The 21,471-nt window shown below is 46.5% G+C and overlaps 2 protein-coding genes across 2 annotated transcripts; one reads left to right on the forward strand and one right to left on the reverse strand.

Moving 5' to 3' along the window:
• The first annotated feature begins 15,378 nt into the window (after positions 1-15,378).
• LOC125533767 (mitochondrial import receptor subunit TOM9-2) lies at positions 15,379-15,943 on the forward strand. The gene has a single exon (XM_048697123.2). It carries the CDS (start codon positions 15,416-15,418, stop codon positions 15,686-15,688), a length of 273 nt encoding a protein of 90 aa, XP_048553080.1. The 5' UTR covers positions 15,379-15,415; the 3' UTR covers positions 15,689-15,943.
• Positions 15,944-19,144: 3,201 nt separating this feature from the next.
• On the reverse strand, positions 19,145-21,204 carry LOC125533768 (pollen Ole e I family allergen protein). Its single transcript, XM_048697125.2, has 2 exons — positions 20,835-21,204; positions 19,145-19,732 (listed from the first exon to the last, which is right to left on the reverse strand). Exons 1-2 carry the CDS (start codon positions 21,041-21,043, stop codon positions 19,408-19,410), a joined length of 534 nt encoding a protein of 177 aa, XP_048553082.1. The 5' UTR covers positions 21,044-21,204; the 3' UTR covers positions 19,145-19,407.
• Positions 21,205-21,471: the final 267 nt, after the last annotated feature.

Here is a 21,471-nt window from a genome sequence, read left to right on the forward strand (position 1 = left end):
AGAAGGTGCCAAAGACAACGAAGACCCCGTTGAAACAGCTAATGAACAAGATGAACGGGAAGATGGGCAGGTTAGCCCTGGTAAACAGGCCACGCACGAAGACTCAGAGGACGGAAGTTATCTTCCACTCTCCGAGGATGAGGTGAGCCTCGGCACCGACGATTTCATCGTGCCTGAGGAACCTCTTGAGCAGGAGCGCTTCAAGCGCCAGCTAATAGCCACTGCAAGGAGCCTGAAAAAGAAGCAGCAGCAGCTTCAAGCTGACCAAGATCTGCTCAATGATAAATGGACCGATGTCCTAGCAGCCGAAGAATACGACCTCAAGCGCCCAACCAAGAGCTACCCAAAGCGCAAATTTCCCTCAGTTTGACGAGGAGGCGCCGGAATACATACCACCATGGTACAATGCGGCTGACCGACCACCACGTGGTCGGGACAAAACGGCAACTCACCCCGAACACCAATCCGCCCCGCCTCATCGCACATGTAGGGATAAATTAGTCGACGGCCATACATATGACCTCCGGCAAAACCTGAACAATAAAGCAGGACATACCAGATCAATCTACGGATCTCGAGGACGTGCCTTGGCACGCGACGATGGCCACATATTCGGACGTGACAAACTTAGTCATGCGCGGGCTGAAAACCGCAGACGAACTCCATCAGAGCTACATCGCGATACAGCCCAATATAGAGGCGCCGCACACCCTCATTGCTTCACTGATGAGGTCATGGATCATGAATTTCCAGAAGGGTTCAAACCCGTGAATATAGAATCATACGATGGAACCACAAACCCCGCGGTGTGGATCAAAGACTTCATTCTCCACATTCATATGGCCCGCGGCGATGACCTCCACGCCATCAAATACCTCCCTTTAAAACTCAAGGGGCCAGCTCGGCATTGGCTCAACAGTCTGTCTGCAAATTCTATTGGCAGCTAGGGGACTTGGAAGAGGCCTTCCTCGATAACTTCCAAGGTACATATGTTCGACCTCCGAACGCTGATGACTTAAGCCACATAGTTCAACAGCCCAGAGAGTCCGCCAGGAAATTCTGGACTAGGTTCTTAACTAAAAAGAACCAAATCGTCGATTGTCCGGATGCCGAAGCCCTAGCAGCCTTCAAATACAGCATCTGTGACGAATGGCTCGCTCGCCACCTCGGCCAAGAAAAGCCAAAATCCATGGCGGCCCTCATGGCACTCATGACCCGCTTTTGTGCGGGCGAGGACAATTGGTTGGCCCGTAGCAAAAACAATGCAAGCGACGCTGGCACCCCTGAAGTTAAAAATAACAAAGACAAGTCTCGACGCAACAGATACAAGCGTCTAAACAACAGTGATAACACCGAAGACACGACAGTCAATGCCGGATTCAGTGGCTCTAAGTCCGGTCAGCAAAAGAAACTATTCCAAAAGAACAATTCAGGCCCATCTAGCTTGGACCGCATACTTGATCGTCCGTGCCAGATTCATGGCACCCTAGACAAACCACCCAATCATAGAAATAGAGATTGCTGGGTTTTTAAACAGGCCGACAAATTAAACACCGAGAACAGGGAAAAGGGATCGCAAAGCGAGGACGATGACGAAGAGCCTTGGCAACCGAACACAGGGGGACAGAAGAAGTTTCCCCCTCAGGTCAAAATGGTGAACATGTTATACGCTACCCACATCCCCAAGAGGGAGCGCAAGCGTGCGCTCAGGGACATCTACGCGATAGAGCCAGTCGCCCCAAAATTTAATTCATGGTCATCATGCCCGATCAGTTTTGATCGCCGGGATCATCCGACCAGTATCCGTCACGGTGGCTCAGTCGCACTGGTCCTAGACCCAATAATCGATGGATTCCACCTGACTCGCGTCCTTATGGATGGAGGTAGCAGCCTCAATCTGCTCTATCAGGATACAGCGCGAAAAATGGGCATTAACCAATCACGGATCAAGCCCACCAGGACTACCTTCAAAGGAGTCATACCAGGTGTAGAAGCCCGTTGTACAGGCTCAATCACACTAGAGGTTGTCTTCGGATCTCCGGACAACTTCCGAAGCGAGGAGTTAATCTTCGATATCGTCCCCTTCCGCAGTGGCTATCACACACTGCTCGGACGAACTACGTTCGCTCGATTCAACGCAGTACCACACTATGCTTATCTCAAGCTTAAGATGCCCGGTCCATGCGGCGTCATAATGGTCAACAGAAATACGGAACCCTCCCTCCGTATAGAAGAGCACACAGCTGCCTTAGCAGCAGAAGTACAGAGCGGCCTTCTCAAGCAGAACCTTAATTCGGCTGCCGAGCCCACGGACACCGTTAAGAGGGTCCGAACTACTCTATAGCAGGAGAGCTCGGCTCGTCAGGAGCTCGACTAGCAATCCGGCCTCCATCTCAGTCCTGATAAAGCGGTGGCATTCGTGCCACGCGTACATAACTACGCACTCAAAATCCCATGGGCATCGATGAAGGCATAGCTAGCTTGTGGTCCATAGTATGGCTCAACCGACATCGGATACACACATACTTTCACTTTTACTTGTTTTCTTTTCAGGTCTCAATCCCACAGGCCCCATCTGGTGGTCCGGTCATCAGTCCCCTTGAAGGATAAACACACCAAGACGGCAAGAAGCGCAGACATATGGGGGACTTTTTAGGTGATTCCGTTAACGATAACTCTACCTGTTTTTCAGGACCCATATGCAGCTCTCCCTTGGTTTTGGCATGTCAAATAGCCTGTTTCTTATCGCACTACCTGTATCAATGCGCCTTGACGTACTAATTAAATTACAATGAGAATAGTTTGCGGCTGGAGCTTTAGGACCCCAACTTTTTACCTTTGTACCTTTTTTGTTTTCCTTCTCTTTTTCAGCTCCCCTGTGGATAACCCTATCAGGTAGCACCCGTACACTTTAGTATGTTTGATGTTTGCCAGGGGCTTCATAGCACCCCACATTACGACAACAAAAATCCGAACATTTTTTATAAGTATAGTTCGGCACCCCGAATTTAGCATTATATGCATCGGCTCCGAATCATTTCTTTGGTCAATAGTTGGGTTGCCTGGCTCCTGTGCTTGCTACCTTACGTTCCGCTATATCGGCTAAGGTAGTAAAGGGAGAGCTACTGTGATTGTGCCTTAGTTTATCCAAAGGAGCACCTCAGTAGAGAAAGCCGAAAACTGACTGTCATGATGCGACGAGAGCCGGTCAGCTGTTCGGAGGTTACAAATCGTTGGAGATTTCTTCCGCATCACGCGAAGGATTGGTACTTCCCGATCAGACGCTCATAGCACTCTAGTTCGGATACTAGGGGATGCGCCCATGTTTTTATTGTCGAACTCCTATGGCTAAGTGAGGGCGTTACAACCGCATAGTCTGTTTGCCTGGTTCGTTGCGCTAAACAACTCCTTCAAGGACCATCTAATTGGATCAAGATTGTTTAGATTCCATCTCGACCACCCCCGTACTACCTACGTGGGGGTAGAAGCCGATGACTGGTTAACCCTTAGATTTCATACAACACGGCCGCACAGGAAGTAAAAATTTAAAAACATAACAAGCATTATATTGCACAATCACTTTGTTTTATCATACAAGGTAGAGAGAGCCCGAATACATTCATTCAAAGATAGTGTCTTTCGCACAGTGATCCGCAACAATGCGGGACCCCTCCAAGACATCGCCAAAGTATCGCTCGGGTGTGCGGTGCTCCTTGCCCTCCGGCGGCCCCTCGGTCGCTAATTTGACAGCGTCAAGCTTCGCCCACCAGACCTTGCAATAGGAGAAGGCCAGACGTGCGCCCTCGATGCGACCGCTTGACGACGTCCAGCCGAGGACAGACATCCACTAGTCGCTTCACGAGGCCGAAGTAACTGCCGGGTATAGCTTCGGCTGGCCACAACCAGATTGTTAAATCCTTCATGGCCAGTTCGGCCATCCTATGCAGCTCAACCAGCTGTTTTAGCTGATCGCTAAAGGACACCGGATGTTCTGGCGCAAGATATTGCGACCAGAACAGCTTCTCCGCGGAGCTCTCTTCTTCGGCTCGGAAGAACTCTGCGGCGTTAGCCACACTTTGTGGCAGATCAGTAAAAGCCCCTGGAGAACTCTGAATCCTGGTTAGTAAACGATATTTCATCTTCCCATTATTGCTTTGCATATTGAATGCCTTACCCGCCGCGATCTTCCTGGCCTCCTGAACCTCCTGGAGGGCACCCTAGGCCTCATTCTGGGCTGCCTCCGCACTCTGACGAGTCTTGGCGAGTTCGGTCTCTTGAACCGACACATCGCGCTCCAAGGCCTCACACTTCTTCACCACGTCCTCGAGCTCCTGTTGGACCTCATTGACCCGGGCCTTGAGCTTCTTCCGAGCGGCCTGCTCCTTGACAGCCTTCCCTTCGGCTTCAACCAGGGCCTGTTTCAGGGCCTCGACCTCGGTCGTTGCCTCTGTACACATCATGGCATTTCGGTCATTGCATATCATTTTCCTTTTTTCGAATACATAACAGGTTATTACTTACCTTGTTTTTCCTGGAGCTGCCTCTTCACCTGGCCCAGCTCCTCCTCGGCCTCCGCCAGTTTTTGCTTCAGTCCGGAGACTTTGGCAGTATGCGAGGCTGCAGCCAACAGCGACGCCTGTGTTTACATTTCAAAAAAATTTAGTTAGTTTCCTGCAATAGGAGGTTGATCCTCTGTCTGGCTTTTTCTTTTCGAACACCGGACAGTGTCTCGGGGGCTACTGTCTATATTGGGATTTTCTCTTTTTTGCGTCGCTTACCTCAAAACCTGTCAGCAGGTTGCTGTGGGCTTTGGTTAGTCCACTCTTGGCAGACTGAACCTTTTCAATTACCATGCCCATAAGGACACGGTGCTCATCCATGATGGAAGCGCTCACGCTTCCAGCAGATTATCTGGTGCCCCTGGTTGGACAGGGGTCACCGGCGGAATAGGCATCCCCCCTTCTTTCGAAGGAGGTTGCGTGCTGGATTCCGGAGCCGCATCAGTCTCCAGAATCGAGTCCGGCTGAGGGCCGAACTGAATACGGCCCTCCCCACCAGTCTCCTTGGGGATTGACTTCCCCTGGTGTCCGGTGACGGGGGTTTCGCCTTCTGGCGCCTCCTGAGCCTCTCCCCCGCCTGGAATAGTCCTTCGGGACAACACCTCCGCATCGTCCTTGGCCTTGGGGGAGTGAGCGGCCGGTGGTGACTCGCTGGCCATCGCCTTGGAATCAAGCGAACCTCCTGACGAGGATCGCGGGGAGCTGTTATGGGTCGTACTACAATAACATACCCAATCATGTCAATGCAATAAGGAGGAGAAACTTTATGGGTGGATATAAGTCTTAGCACTTACGATGCGGCCCGCAGCTTAGTGTGAGGGCATTGCTCCAGACTGCTTTCAATGTCACATGCGGAGCTGCCCACGAGTGGGCCTTTCCCCTTCTTGGGCGCCTCCGCCTCCAGAATGGTGGAGGCCACCCTCTTTTTCTTCCCCTCATCAGGGGGAGGGTTGTTTTCCTCCTCATCGTCATCGTCTTCGGTAATGGAGGATTGAGTCTTGTCTTCAGACATTGCGTCTGAAGCACCCTTGCGGCGGGGGCCACTCCGAACCCCCTTGGCCTTCCCTGTGGCCTTCTTCTCCGGTGCCTTGTAGGGCGACGGCACCAGCATCTTCGTTAAACACGGGATGACTGGTTCTTCAGCCAGCGGAGCTGGACATTGGATCCGCTTCGCCCTCTCCATCCAGTCCTGAAGAAACGATGACGATAACCTAGTCACCATCCTTGAAACAGGCAAGTAAGGGATGCGGTAAGAATAACATACCTCATTGGCAAGGTGGTTAATGTCATGGCCGCGGTCTGAATCTATGGCCGACGGTGTTTCGTTGCCTTTAAAAAGCAACCTCCAAGCATCTTCGTGAGTGGTTTCGAAGAGCCTCTTCAGGGTAGGGTGCTTCTTCGGATTGAACTCCCATAGAGGGCGGCTTCGGCTTTGGCATGGGAGAATCCGGCGAACTAGCATCACCTAGATTATATCGACGAGTTTGATATCTTTATCCACCATGCTTTGAATGCGCGTTTGCAGCGCTGTCAGCTCATCTGGCGAACACCAGTTCGGGCCCTTCTCGACCCAGGAGGTGAGTCGCATGGGAACGCCAGAGTTGAATTCGGCAGTTGCGGCCCAGGTGGTGCCGCTGGGTTCTGTGATATAGAACCAATGTTTCTACCATTCTTTTACAGTCTCCACAAAAGTGCCTTTTGGCCAGGAGACATTGGCTAGCTTGCTCACCATGGCGCCTCCGCACTCCGCGTGCTGGCCATCCACCTCCTTCGGCTTCACATTGAAGACCTTGAGCCATAGCCCGAAGTGGGGTTGGATGCGGAGGAAGGCCTCACACACGACGATGAACGCCGAGATGTTGAGGAGGGAGTTCGGAGATAGATCATGGAAGTCTATCCCGTAGTAGAACATTAACCCACGAAGGAAATGAGGGATAAATACTACCCTCTTGTTGGGCTTCGGCGTGGGAACGATTTGTCCTTGGGTCGAAAGGCGGTGCGTGATTCCCTTCGCCAGGTACCCGGCCGCCCGAAGCTCGGCGATGTCCTCCTCCTGGACGGAGGAGGCCATCCACTTGACTTGACCTCTGGATATGGACATGGTTGAGTGCTTGCTCGAGACGTAGAAGATGAGAACTTGGGTGCTGGAGCTCAAGAATGGGAGGGCAGAGGAAGAGAGAAGGCGTGGGTGAAGAAAAGGGATTCTTATCTCCTTATAAAGGCAGTAAATATGGGACGCCTCCCCACTCGCCTTAAAATTCGCCTACTCCCAAGGGTTGTGTAAACAGCATGGTTGGGTTACCCACGCCCGTATTGATGAGAATCCCGTAATAAGGGGACACGATCTCTGCTTTGACAAGACATGCCAATGGTAACCGCATATCGAAACATGGAGTGGCAGACGAAAAACGGTTCAAAATTATGACCGGACAGATGTGATGTCATATTACGAAAAGTTGTCAGCAGATTGGACTCGTGTAAAATTATATTCTCTCCGCGGTTATGTGTGTGGTGTGTGTTACAGGTCCGGACACGTCGATACGTCCGAAGACTATTTTGGGGTTCGGAAGGAGGAACCCGCCTTGTAATGCCGAAGACAGGCCTATGCACAGGATACCTTGTCATTGAAGCCAGGTTCAGGGGCTACTGAGGGAGTCCTGGCCTGTTAGCCATGGGCCAGACTGATGGGCTGTGAAGATACGAAGACCGAAGACTGCAACCATGTCCGGATGGGACTCTCCTTGCGTGGAAGGCAAGCTTGGCGACTAAATATGTAGATTCCTTTCTTTGTAACCAACCTTGTGTAACCCTAGATCCTCCCAGTGTCTATATAAACCGGAGGACTTAGTCCGGAGAGGGAGATAGACATTATCATAGCCATACAAGCTAGACCTCTAGGGTTTAGCCATTACGATCTCATGGTATATCAACTCTTGTAATACTCATATTCATCAAGATCAATCAAGCATGACGTAAGGTATTACCTCCATAGAGAGGGCCCAAACCTGGGTAAAACATTGTGTCCCTGTCTCCTGTTACCATCGACCTTAGACGCATAGTTCGGGACCCCCTACCCGAGATCCGCCGGTTTTGACACCGACACGAAGGAATCCAGATTTCACAAGAGAACCAAACACATCAAGAGATGCTTCAATTTCATCCGCGATCAAGTCAAGGAGGGAGACATAGAGATCTGCAAGATACATACAGATATGAATGTTGCAGACCCGTTGACTAAGCCTCTTTCACGAGCAAAGCATGATCAGCACCAAGACTCCATGGGTGTTAGAATCATTACTATGTAATCTAGATTATTGACTCTAGTGCAAGTGGGAGACTGGAGGAAATATGCCCTAGAGGCAATAATAAAGTTGTTATTTATATTTCCTTATATCATGATAAATGTTTATTATTCATGCTATAATTGTATTAACCGGAAACTTAGTACATGTGTGAATACATACACAAACAGAGTGTCCCTAGTATGCCTCTACTAGACTAGCTCGTTAATCAAAGATGGTTAAGTTTCCTGACCATAGACATGTGTTGTCATTTGATGAACGTGATCACATCATTAGAGTGATGTGATGGACAAGACCCATCCGTTAGCTTAGCATTATGATCGTTTAGTTTTATTGCTATTGCTTTCTTCATAACTTATACATGTTCCTCTGACTATGAGATTATGCAACTCCCAATTACTGGAGGAACACCTTGTGTGCTATCAAATGTCACAACGTAACTGGGTGATTATAAAGATGCTCTAAAGGTGTCTCCATAGGTGTTTGTTGGGTTGGCATAGATCGAGATTAGGATTTGTCACTCCGAGTATCGGAGAGGTATCTCTGGGCCCTCTCGGTAATGCACATCATTATAAGCCTTGCAAGTAATGTGACTAATGAGTTAGTTGCGGGATGATGCATTACGGAACGAGTAAAGAGACTTGCCGGTAACGAGATTGAACTAGGTATGATGATACCGACGATCGAATCTCGGGCAAGTAACATACCGATGACAAAGGAAATGACGTATGTTGTTATGCGGTTTGACCGATAAAGATTTTCGTAGAATATGTAGGAACCAATATGAGCATCCAGGTTCCGCTATTGGTTATTGACTGGAGATGTGTCTCGATCATGTCTACATAGTTCTCAAACCCGTAGGGTCCGCACGCTTAACGTTCGATGACGATTTATATTATGAGTTATGTGTTTTGGTGACCGAAGTTTGTTTGGAGTCCTGAATGAGACCACAGACATGACGAGGAGTCTCAAAATGGCCGAGAGGTAAAGATTGATATATTGGAAGGTTGTATACGGACACCGGAGTGGTTCCGAAGAGATTCGAGGATTTATCGGAGTACCGGAAGGCTATCGGAACCCACCGGGAAAGTTAATGGGTCTTATGGGCCATAGTGGAGAGGAGGAGGCAGGCATAGGAGGTGGCGCCCCCCCAAGCCCAATCCAAATTGGACAAGGGGTGGGGCCGCGGACCCCCTTTCCTTCTCCCTCTCCCCCTCTTTCCCCTTTCCCCTCTCCATTGGAAGGAAGGGGGAGCCGATTAGGACTATGAGTCCTAGTGGGACTCCCCCCACTTGGTGCGCCCCTAGGGGTCGGCCGGCCTCCCCTCCCCTCCTTTATATACGTGGGCAGGGGGCACCCCAAAGGCACAACAGTTGTTCCCTTGGCCGTGTGCGGTGCCCCACTCCATAGTTTACTCCTTTGGTCATAGCGTCGTAGTGCTTAGGCGAAGCCCTGAGCGGATCATATCACCATCACCGTCACCACGCCGTCGTGCTGACGGAACTCTCCCTCGACCCTCTACTGGATCAAGAGTTCGAGGGACATCATCGAGCTGATCGTGTGCTAAACATGAAGGTGTCGTACATTCGGTACTTGGATCGGTTGGATCGTGAAGACGTTCGACTACATCTACTGCGGTAACCTAACGTTTCCGCTTTCGGTCTACGAGCGTACGTGGACACACTCTCCCCCTCTTGTTGCTATACATCTCCTAGATAGATCTTGCGTGATTGTAGGATTTTTTTTTTGAAATTGCATGCTACGTTCCCCAACACTACGGACACGAGCGCGAGTCACCGTCGCCGCTGCCACTCCTCAGCTACTTCCCCACTAACGCTAGATGCTGCCCCCGCCCCCTCTGGGCCTCCGCCAAGCACTGGCGGAGCTTAGTGCAAGCAAAATGGGTCGTGGCCCGCCCAGCTTTGCTACAAACCAATGGGCCTTCAGGCAGAAATGAGCCATGGAGGAAAAAAAGTTGGACTTTCTTCAAGATAGCCACTTCCGGGGACGCGAAGGTGTGGTGGCCTTCGAATCGTCGCATCGCCGCCGCTTGCGAGGACGTTGGCACAGCAATCGCGGATCCGCAACGCGCCGAGGCCATCGTTCCTCCTAACGGTAGAGGGCACATGGCTAGGGACCTAGAAATAACTGCCACTCTTCCTTCGCGTGACTGGGGAATGCACCTCTGAGTTTCGTCCTTGTGCCAGGGACGCAGTCCCACCGCCGTTCCACCTAAAGGAAGGGGGCACATACGTCGCCGGCACCATGCCTCCACGTGGATGAGGATACATGCGTCCCTTCCATTCCTCCTCGCGCCAGGTACACAGTCCTAGCCGCTCTTCCCCAGTGGAATTTCCCGTCAGATTTTGATCATGTTCGCGATTCAGAGTTTTAGACTTCAAACCTTGTTCCTTGCACTGGTATATCAGAACCACTATTTCTATATTGCAGCCCTGTGGACATTACTTTGCAATGTAACCTGGAGGTATGCTTTATGATGATCTGACTATTTTTCATACAGTTGGGGTGTGTCAGATGGTACTATATATGTTATGTGCGCTAATTAATTTTTCCTCTTTTCTCTGCTTGGTATAGTGGAATTTGATTAGATAAGAACTTTTAATTTCTTTGGTAAATTGGGTTTAGCAATTCCATACATATGCGAAAGTATGCAGGGTTGGTGTCTTTTTCAATGTCAATACTGAACAAATGTAAACAATGATGACATGAAATGTGTGGCAGAATTTATTATCTATTTACGATTTGTATTAGCAAACTATGATGACATGAAATATGTGGTATGATTTATTATCTTTTGTATACTTTGGTTTTTAAGATGAGCATATTCTTCTGAAAACCTATTCCGTATAATGTGTTGCTAGAGAGGATAGAGCATTTTAACCTGACTCATTCATGTTTTAGTTGGGATATCCTTTGCTTATGATTTTTTAAGTCCTTTTACATCTTTATTTAAACAAACATTATTTTCCGTCTGATACATATATACATGCTCAATCATTAAGAATGGTGATATCTATTTGTGTGCAGAAAAGTTATGGTTTATTGCTTTATCATGATCCTGTACCGATGCTTTAGTCTCTATCCAATATTAAGGGGTAATGAGACTTTTTCCACTTGATCAACATGTAAATCCTGACCACCTTCATGTGATACATCCAGTGAAGCCGATTTCTGTATATTCAGAACATAGTAAGTAGCTTAGCAATGTCGTCCAAAACTGAGATTTTTAACAAATGAAGTCAATGTATGAAGTATTATCTTCTGTCCTTGTATGATATACTCTTCGTACAAAGATTATACTTGGATTTCATTCTACGGTATGTACATGTGTGCTACCTAGATGTCAAAATACCATCAGTGCGTATGGCGCTGTGTCTGCTAGGTCCGACAGCTACTGGTGGAGTGCTTTGTGCATTCCTTAGCATTGCTTCAGTTGTGACATATTGTGGTGCATACTTAAAAAGTTCATTCACTGGGTAACTTTGTGCTTGCTTCTGCTGATATCTACTTTGTTCATCAACTGAATGTAATGGGCGATCCTGAATAATGTTGCACAAAATAATCTTTGCAATCCTACATTGATTTGTGGCTTGTAGGAGTCATGCATGTCCAATTACATTTTCATTCATCCATTCTAGCCGACCTTGATCACCCACCGTGCTCCTAAACACCAGGAGCTTCACTTCACCCTTAATCTCATACACCAACGCTTTCTAGCCTTGATCATCTACTGTGTCGTTCAGGTCAAGTGTTCCCAACTATAAGTTCAAGTGTTCTCAAGTGTCAACTATAAAGATCAATGCCATAATGTATTTAGTAGTTGCAGAAACCAAGGCAAAGACGAAAAATTTCTGCTTGGTAGGAGAACTATGCAGTTATGTACTACCAGGCATCTGTTTCTAGCTTTTGTTTTCCAAGTTAATATTCCAATGTCATCAGTTATAAGGCCCGTCCTTTTACGTACTCTATAAATTACATGAAAAACATTGCTAGAAATTTCCAATTGGGATGTGTAATGCTTATTATTTGCACTATACTCACAATCCGAAGTTAAATCTTTATAGCTGACTAGCACTGCAATTTTTTTATTGTGGCCTCATTCTTAAATAGTTAGAATTGGTAGGTTGGAGAAATTTAAATTCACCATCTCTTGAGAATCAATATCTATACTGTGGGGGTCACTGAATGCTATGTAGCTTTGTACAATTTTGCTGCTTATGTTGCTAATAATTGATCCTTGGTAGCTATGCTATTTTGCTTCCATCTTGGTCATGCCAAAAAAAGTTTGGAGACAACATCATGTACAAGTCAATGTATTGAAAAATATATTTCTTCCGCACCACTACCTCGAAGGAATTGTTTATTCTACTTGAAACATAGAGGTGAGTATTTGATCCTCCATTAATCATATATCTCCTTACTTAAACTGAATGCAGTTTTTGTTGGCTCGGGGGAACGTCTGCACCAATCCACCACACTCGAATCAGTGGATCGCATACAATGCGGTGACCAAAACTGAGGCAATGATCTGTCATGTTTGCCTCATATTTGTTATTGGAAATGACTTAATTGGTCTCGGACACTTTTTGTGGCCTAGAAAATATTGCAAATGTTCTCTGATCAGCCACCTCCCCGCAATTGACTCCCTGTATTTATCGCCCCAGCACGCTGATTTCTCTTCCCCATAAGTTTATCTACCCACATCATTCTTCCCCTGATATATTAACCTATTGTCTTATTGATTGGGTTCTTTATTTTGAGCATATGTGGCATGTTCTACAGGGCATTCACTTTAGATTTTTCTTTGTGTGGATTCAGTATTTAATTGTAGTTTATGTGGTTATTGTTCTTGTTGTGTAGAACTAATATTCTTGTGCCCGGATTTAGTTCATGTATTACAAGGATTTATCCACTACTGCTCCTAGAGGGTTCATCTGAATGATGAGGTGGATGTTAATAACTTCCTATGGTGATCTGATTTTTCTGCTCTGATGCAGTATATGCATGCAAGGCACTGTTTGGATTGGCTTGCATTTATGGGCTTGAAAGAAACATATGGCATGTATATCATGTACTACCGGAAGTTTTTGCAGTTGTGTTGAATGTAGAACCCTTGAAAATTTCTTTGGTACTTCTTATTTTCTCCGAAGCTAAGACGTTGAATCTACTTAAGTACAGAATACATATATTTCCACAAATTATATTATGATCCATGTGGTAAGTGTCCCTCTATCTACCAACCTATCTACTTGTCATGAACCTGAGTTTATTGGTTTTCCTTTTGTGTACACATTGTGTATGAAATTGTTCTTTTAGAGAAAGGAAAGATGAGTATGCTAAAGAAGAGGACAGACTTACAAAATGTGACATTAATTTGCTTATATTATAGCTTTTGTTCAGTTGATTGAGTGTCTCGGTGCATGTGGGCATGACAATAGTTGAAGAAGATTCATGTGTTGAGCATTAGGTACGCCGCAATCACGTTGATGCTCCTCCCCAGGATCATGTCGACATTATTGTTATCCTTCAGAGGAAACTTGGCCTACTAATCTACAATGACTTTTATTGGTAATAAACTAACATCCTACTATTCTACTCCCTCCATTCCTAAATATAGGGTGTATAGTTTTTGGCATGAAAATTAAAGAACACACGTGGAGGGAAAATTTCACAACTTTTGGGCGAGATTTCACCTAACTAATTGACATGAGAAAATAGAGGACCTTGCCTAATATAAGGAAATGTAATCAAATCTCTAAAAAATTATCCTAATGAGTGGTGCAATGCAATACACCTTATATTTCAGATTTTTCTCAAAAATCTATACACCCTATATCAAGGAACGGAGGGAGTACAATCAATTTTTAGCTCACTGTTGTCTTACTATATACTGGAGCTTAATTCACATTTCTATATTTTATGGGCCTTAAGATTAATTTATCCTTAATTCCTCATTCCATTGCACAATCCCCAAAGCATGTTAAAATATTACTCCCTTCGTACCATAATTCTTGTCATGGTTCTAGATCAGTTAAAGATTGATTGTGGATTCACAGGATTCATGGTATCATTTTAAGACAAATTTATGGCTATGTCATGCTATATGTAGGTAGGCGCATCTGATTCTTTTTTTGTAAAAAGTATAGGTGCAGGGCTAGAAGAAAACCTTGAGATGGTCCAACTTTTCATGAATGTGCTATTGTTAGATGGTGATTTAAGTGCTATTGTTAGATGGTGATTTATATGGTATCTCTTCCAGGAAAGGTGCTCTTTTTACCACAACCACACCTATATCAAGGAGATGCACTTGATGTGTCATTATCTATCAACGGGAACTCTACCAAGACGAAGTCATTGCCTTTAGGAGCAATATGTCCAATGCTTGCATGTGTAAAATTGAATGGCATTGTGATCATTTAGGTTGGTGAGTTGTTTCGTGGCCCCACAGTTATAATTGATGATTCATGTAGTATTCAAAGCCTTCATCTACATGTTAAGATTGAAGCTTATTTATGAATCTGATGTTATTCTCGTACATGTATGACATGAGTTTGTTCTTGAATCACATAATATGTGATCCTTTTTCCTTATATTATTGAGAAAGATTGTGGTTCATCATGTGAGAGCTATGACACGCGCAAAAAATGTAAGAACTATAAATAATCATAGTATGAGTTTATATGTTTTTTTAGGGGAACCAAGTTTATTCATTCATAAGCCACATGAAGTGGAATACATCAAGGATCATGTGGTTGGCCAAGCCACAAGTGGCGCCCCTGACCTAACGAACGAGCAAACTTGGCTAAACTATGAGCTTCGCTATTCGAGTCTCGACTTTCAAAAACAAAATTACAAGTAAACATGGTAGCTCTATGAAGTATCTCTGAAACAATAGTGCAATATCACCCACGATTAGAATTGTGGATATCGATCACCACCTGCTTAGCATCAGATGCCAAGATAAAATTTTGAACAAGCAGATCTTCAGCCAACGCTATTCCCTCCCTACATGCAATAGCTTCCAAAGTCGTCGGGTCTTGTAGTCCCCGCACGACTAGTGTCGAGCTACCCATATAGTTACCATGGTCATCTCAACAAACTACGGTTGCGACACCTTCTTTGCTGAAAGCCCGGCGTCAACATGGATTTTTGCGTATCCTGCGAGTGGCGCCTTTTGTCGTCTGTTGCCCCTGGACACCGCTGCAGCGCTTGTACTCGTCTGCGACCTCGATTTTTTTAAAAATATCTAGATCTCTAATATATCTGTCAATAAACATATGTGTTGCACGTGCATACTTACTAGTTTCTCCATAAGCTGCTAGAAGCCACAAAAGAACTTTTTTTTGGAGACAAAGCCACAAAAGAACTGGCCCTAACACTAATACCCGTCGCTCTATTCGGGCCTGCCCTTGTCATGGGCCTCCTTAAGCCCACAAAAGGCCCGCTACCCCGTCAGTCCGACAAAAATGAGTCGTCCTCTGGAATGAAACCCTAATCGAATCCTCCAGTCCAGATCAAAACAGGGGAGCGAGCATGGCGTCGTCCTCTGCTGTGAGCAAGCGCGGCGACGCGGGCGGCGTCCTGGCTGCGATCTCGCGGTCCTCGGTGGCGGCGCACGGCCGCGAGGCCGCGGCGGTGGCGGGGAAGCTGCTGCGGAGCACGGGGAAGGCGGCGTGGATCGCCGGGACGACCTTCCTGGTGCTGGTCGTGCCGCTCATCATCGAGATGGACCGCGAGCAGCAGATGGTCGACCTCGACCTCCAGCAGCAGGCTCTTCTCGGCTCGCCGCCGCCCCTCGCCAAATAAATCCCTCCTCTTTCGTCCGTCCGTCTTTGTTGCCTGCTGGTGCTGTCACATTTCGTTTTGCTAGTATCATAGGTGGTCTAGAATTTTATCACTAGTCTGTTTTTGGGGAGAAAGATCATGCCTTGCTGTGACTGCTCCTGCTCGGTACAATTATCGCAATATCTTGAACTCAGACTCAGTCCTGTGATACACAAGAGTGTTTGTTTGTGATGCCTATTTAGATGCATACTCGGAATACATACATGATTGTCACAATGCCCTATCTCATACTTGTTGCTCTGATATTGCTACTTCCACCGCCAGAATTAGCAGGTTAGGGAACTGGAAATCAATCATTGTTGCTCCTTGTACTGATCCTTGTAATAACCAAAACAAGGCGTTGCTCTTATCCCATGATGATGGCTCATCGGTTGTTAGGGGTTTGATTCTACGGAGGTACTGATCACTAAGGAGACACATTCTAGTCTATATTGGCTGAGTCGGCTGATGGGTCCCAAGGCCATCTTGATTCCAAGGAATCCCATAAGATTTTTGGAGAACTTGAATCTTTGTGAAAATTATCTTAAGATTCATTTTCACTCTATTTTGGAGGAAATCCTCTCAAACCTTTTGGTGGAATTCATTTGTTTCTCCTATGATATCAAACACTCTTTCATCCAAATTCCTAGTCTTCTAATCCTTAGGTTTTTCTTCTCATACAATCCATGAAATGGATCGGGTTACACTATCAAAAAGATAATGGAACAGAACACAAAAACAGCGTCTTGGCGCAAAGCAGGTAAACAAGCCCTAACTCTCCTGCCGCATGCTCCGCTAAAAGGGGAGAGGGGGGAGCTAAGGCGAAGCAAAACAAGTCATCAGCCCAGAAAAATTACTCAGTCTTGCTCCATTTCTTGGCGCGTAGCTTCTGCATCATCTTCATTGTTTGAACCATCATCTCCCATGATCATCAAGGCGCCATTTCCTCGCTCCCTCCTGCCATCCTCATACTGTACCAGTGCCGTTCTCTGGAGTGCCGTCGCACCTTGTTCCAACATCTCAGTCCGCCCAATAATTCATAAAAGACACAGCACAGTAAATAAATTCAGCGGGATATCTTACAAGCTTAAACTCAAAACAAGCTCTGTTTCTGAGCTTCAAAATAGCCCAACATAGGGCCGCCAGGCCAACAACTTGGAGTTAGGAATTTGGGAATCCACGAGAAGTATTGGGAAAAGCATCCAGGTCTATCCCCAGCACCAATAGTTTTGCTCACTATACTCCACACATACTATGTCGCAGCAACAGTGGAAAGGTGATGAATATTTTCATTATCATGTCAGAATCAACATAAAGGATCCCCTGCCCATTTACGTTTGATCATATTATCTTTGGTTGCAATGGCACTATGCCATATAAGTCATAACCAAAATTTTATTTTCAAAGGCAGTTTGGCTTTCCAGAGATGCCTAAATGATCTGCTAGAATTTTTCCCTTTTTGTTCCATAACCAGATGGAAACATCCAGCCAGCCTCGCACTCTCAGCTCCCTAAAAAAGCTCTCAGCTCCACTAGCTGTCTATTTTGTTTATTGTTCAGCCATCTCCAAAATGTCATTGCTCATCCAGTATTAGCCATGTCTCTGACATTTTTTTCTTCTCATTACATAGTTGCAACAAGCCAGGGAAAATACCTAGCAAAGGTTTATCACTGCACGATTTGTCACCCCAAAAGCCAGCCCGTTGTCCATTACCCACTTTCATCTTTCTCCCTGTAAGATACAGATTGAATTTAACCAAGTCAGCCCAGCATGGTGAGTCATTCACAGATCCATGTATCTGATAGATCCCTTGATCAATCTTTTTTTCTTCTTACTATCTGCTGCCACATCCCTTCTCTTGCCCCCAGTTCCACCACCATTTGCGTACCAAAATAACATTAAGGAGGCATTTGGTTACTTTCATCGTTTTTTAGCACTTTGCGTATTTGTTCCACTTAAGCCTGGTTGAGCTAATGCAGGCAAAAAACAATCATCTACACTTACTTTGGTTGCCTGCAAACAGGCTACCTGCATTAGGGGAGCACTTTTTGACTCCCGTTTGGTTGCGTGCATTGGCTTGGTAGATGCAAGTGCCCGGTGTTTGGTTGCATACAGGCAATGTGATTAAGAGTTAACACCTACACATGACACACTGAGTTACAGTAGAGTTTTTGGCAGTGTGCTCGCGATGACGGTGTCAGCGTAGGGCGAGGACGAGGTGATTGAGAGGAACAACGCCGGCAGGCAGATAGGGCACAACATGGCGTCCATCTGACAAGGTTGACAACTACACATAACACTAGGGACCCCGCAAGCAACTAGTTCGCCATGCCACCATTGGACTTGGCACCAGGACCACCGCCGGACTCGGCATCGCGCCATTTTTTTGTTCTCTAGTTTTTTCTTATTTTTCATTTGGTTCTTTTCTCCATTTTTTTCTTATTTTTTGTTTTTGTATTCACTCTGCATTTTCGTATATGTGAAGCACATTTTTTTAATAAAGTGATAAACATTTTTTGTATACACGTTCAACATTGTCCGAACGCTTATTCGATATTTTTTCAAATACTTTTAAATATTTTAATACTTATTCAACATGTTGCAAATACTTGTTCAATATTTTCCAAATACCCATTCAACATTTTCCAAATACCTGTTCAATATTTTATAATGCTTATTCAACATGTTGCAAATACTTGTTCAACATTTTTAATACCCATTCAACATTTTCCAAATACCTGTTCAATATTTTATAATGCTTATTCAATATTTTTCAAATACTTTTTCAACATTTTCAAATACTTGTTTAACATTTTTCATATAGTTGTCCAACATTTTTTAATATTTGTTGAACATTTTTTGAAATACTTATTCAATATTTTTTAGTAGTTAGTCAACGTATTTCAAATACTTGTTCAACATTTTTCATACACATATATGTGCTGAATTAGTACAAAGAAAAGTACAAAAGTAAAGCAAAAAAAGAAGCGGCGAATAGGTTTTCCGTCACGATTTGGGAAGCGGCGGCATATCCGGGTGTTTCGGGCCGATCGGCTGTTGGATACGCCTAGGCGTCAGCCCCGGGCGGCTGGCCCCATTGCCGCGCAAGGTACGGGCAAAAGTCTCGCGCTTTCCTTTATGTGGTCCAACGGAGCATGACCCCCGCCTCGAACCCATGCTCGCCAGCTCCGTGCAAACCCATCCCGCTTCACGTACGAAACGAAGCAAGAGAAAGCGCCAAGTACATACAGTGTTCTGTGTTGCGCATGACCGAACGATCAGTCTTTCTGCCTTGTACTCCGTATAAAAGTAAAGTACAGTATTCCATTGGCATACTCTCAAAAAGAAAAAGTTCCGCTGCACGCTGAGGCAATCACAAAAGAAAGACAGTCCTTGTAAAAAAAGTCATTAGCAGCATAGAAACACGACACGGCGACATAATAAAACGCTCCATCCATCCAACCATCCAGATCGCAGTCTTACACGACGACACACGCAGAACACTACTACAGCTACAGGCTACGCACATTGCACAAACACACGAGTGCGAGTCACACTTCACCGTTTCAAATATCCCGTAGGCAACACATGCCAACCGCGAACGGGGGCACTGCTTGAGATCTCCCTCCCAAGTCACAGAAGCGGTGACCTACCACGAACACGTACCATTCTGCATTTCTGTTTGATACATACCATGGGATTCAGACGCACGACTCGTTGGCCTGCTGGAACCGCTCGGCCTGGGCGGCGGCGGCGTCCTCGGAGACGAGCGCCTCCAGCAGCAGCGCCTTCACCTCCCAGGAGTCGAAGGGGAAGCCCGTACGCGTGTAGGCGTTGATGAGCGCCGCGCTGCCGTGCTTCACCAGCTTCACGAAGGGGCTGCCCACGTCGTCGGTCCTCATGGTGGCCTCCAGCAGGGTGAGCCGCGGCCCGTACTTGTCCATGGACCTGGACCCGAACACCTTGGACACCGCCGCCTCCTGGGGCACGATGTTGGGCCATTGCTCAGCCCCGCTGCTCCAGAACCTGCATGCACAGTTCCACATGAAACTAGTCGTAAAAGGAGCAAGGTAACGGTTTATTGCAGTGTTATTACTCAGAAACTACTCTTTAAAAGGAGCAGGTTAACACTGAGCTCGAAATTCTCTTCAGAAGAAGGCATTCCACATGTTATGCGATGATTTTAAGACATCATATTTCTTTCCCTACCAGAAAAAGGGGTCTAATAAGTTGGCCCGTAAGCTACGATAGTATGCACACTTATAGCGGAGGGAGAATGCCCCACAGGGCACAAAGGCCACATTGACCCACAAGAGCACGACTTGAACTAACCAGAGCGTAGGGAGGACGAAACAGAATTGCATGAACGCAATGAATGAAACGGACGTGACTCGTCTACAACTCTTGATGTTCACAAGACTGGAACCAGGGTAGTTAAGACAGTGTGTTGATTCAGTAGTCAGTACTACTACGTGCATTTCAGCAGAAGTAAGCTCAACATTCAGAAAAACTGCCATTTGTTCGGATAAACTTGCCATGGGTTACTGCAGAAATCTATACCACTACACAATAGTCGCTTGCCGGCAAGTTTTTCTCGCTACCCAGGCTATACGGTTACAACTAGTGACTCAAAATGTACCCTGGATTTTAGTGAGAAGTTCCTGTAAAACTTGTCAGGAACATCACATGGACCGCAAGTTGAACACTTTAGCCGTGCACGTACGACAAGGGATTTCATAAAAGCAGATTAGGTTGTGTGGGCACATCATCCTTTTTTTTTTTGCGGGTGAAGTGTGGGCACATCATCCTTGCAACCTAGTGCAGATTCCGCTGGACCTTTTAGGATGAAACCAACATTGTTAGATCTACCCAGCCGCTAAAAGTGGCCGCTTTTGAGGCAGTCTGTAAACCTCGAAATCACATTATTGGAACTCCTCTCCCAGCAGTCATACAGATGCTACTGTTCGTCACATTATTGGACTCTAGAGGCCTAACTTTAGCACAGTAGTGAGTGACTACTGACTACCCAACATTGCTACCACAAGAATCAAGAAAAGGAAATATAACTTAGTTCTGCAAGGGGAAGCCAAATCCAAGAACCGGACCGGGGAGGGGAGCGCGTGCTTACTGGGGTGTGCATCGCCCGACAGCTCTGGTGTAGAGGTACCCCGGCCACGCGCTCCTGACGCCGCCGCGGGCGCCGCCGGCGACCCTGCCGCCCGCTTCCTCCCCCTCCGCGCCGCCAGCTCTACGATACATCCCATTCGCTGCCCCGAGCGACGAGCAGAGGAGGATGAGGACGCAGGCCAGGGAACGGAGGAGCACCATGGAACCCATCTCTCTCACTCTGCTCTGCTCTCACTCTCCAGTCCCACTCTCTACCACTCCCTCTGTTTGTCTGCTTGCTGCAGGCTTTGGAATAAATGGAGCCCAATTTTGAAAGCACGACGCTCCGATGCAAGGCGCTGCCAGACTCCTCGGGAGGGGCGTGCGAGGGGACCGACACGAGACCGCTGTATTTACGTGTCATGCCCTACGTGTGAAGTTTTCGTGAGTTACCTTCTACTCTGACGGATTTCACGCCGGAGTCCTTTGGCCAGCCTGCCACGGGTCCGCGCTCAAGGCCAAAACATTCGTGAGAGAATACGAGTACATTAAAGTGCCATTTTGATAAAAATACCAGTTCTGCTTTATCGATGGGTGTACACGCTCCTGCCTCAAAAGGGTTGCCGGTCTGCCGGAGTGTAGTTTATCATTTCTTGCAG

This window comes from Triticum urartu, chromosome 2A, assembly GCF_056163025.1.
Source record: "Triticum urartu cultivar PI428250 chromosome 2A, HENAU_Tu73, whole genome shotgun sequence".
In the NCBI taxonomy this organism is placed as follows: domain Eukaryota; kingdom Viridiplantae; phylum Streptophyta; class Magnoliopsida; order Poales; family Poaceae; genus Triticum; species Triticum urartu.

What these genes read in the sequence shown, in the direction of transcription:
- LOC125533767 (XM_048697123.2), top strand. Translation starts at nt 15,416, where the DNA reads ATGGCGTCGTCCTCTGCTGTGAGCAAGCGCGGCGACGCGGGCGGCGTC.
- LOC125533768 (XM_048697125.2), bottom strand. Translation starts at nt 21,043, where the DNA reads ATGGGTTCCATGGTGCTCCTCCGTTCCCTGGCCTGCGTCCTCATCCTC. An exon ending in GTCGGGCGATGCACACCCCA is followed by an intron (nt 19,733 to 20,834) that starts GTAAGCACGCGC and finishes CTGTGCATGCAG; the next exon opens with GTTCTGGAGCAGCGGGGCTG.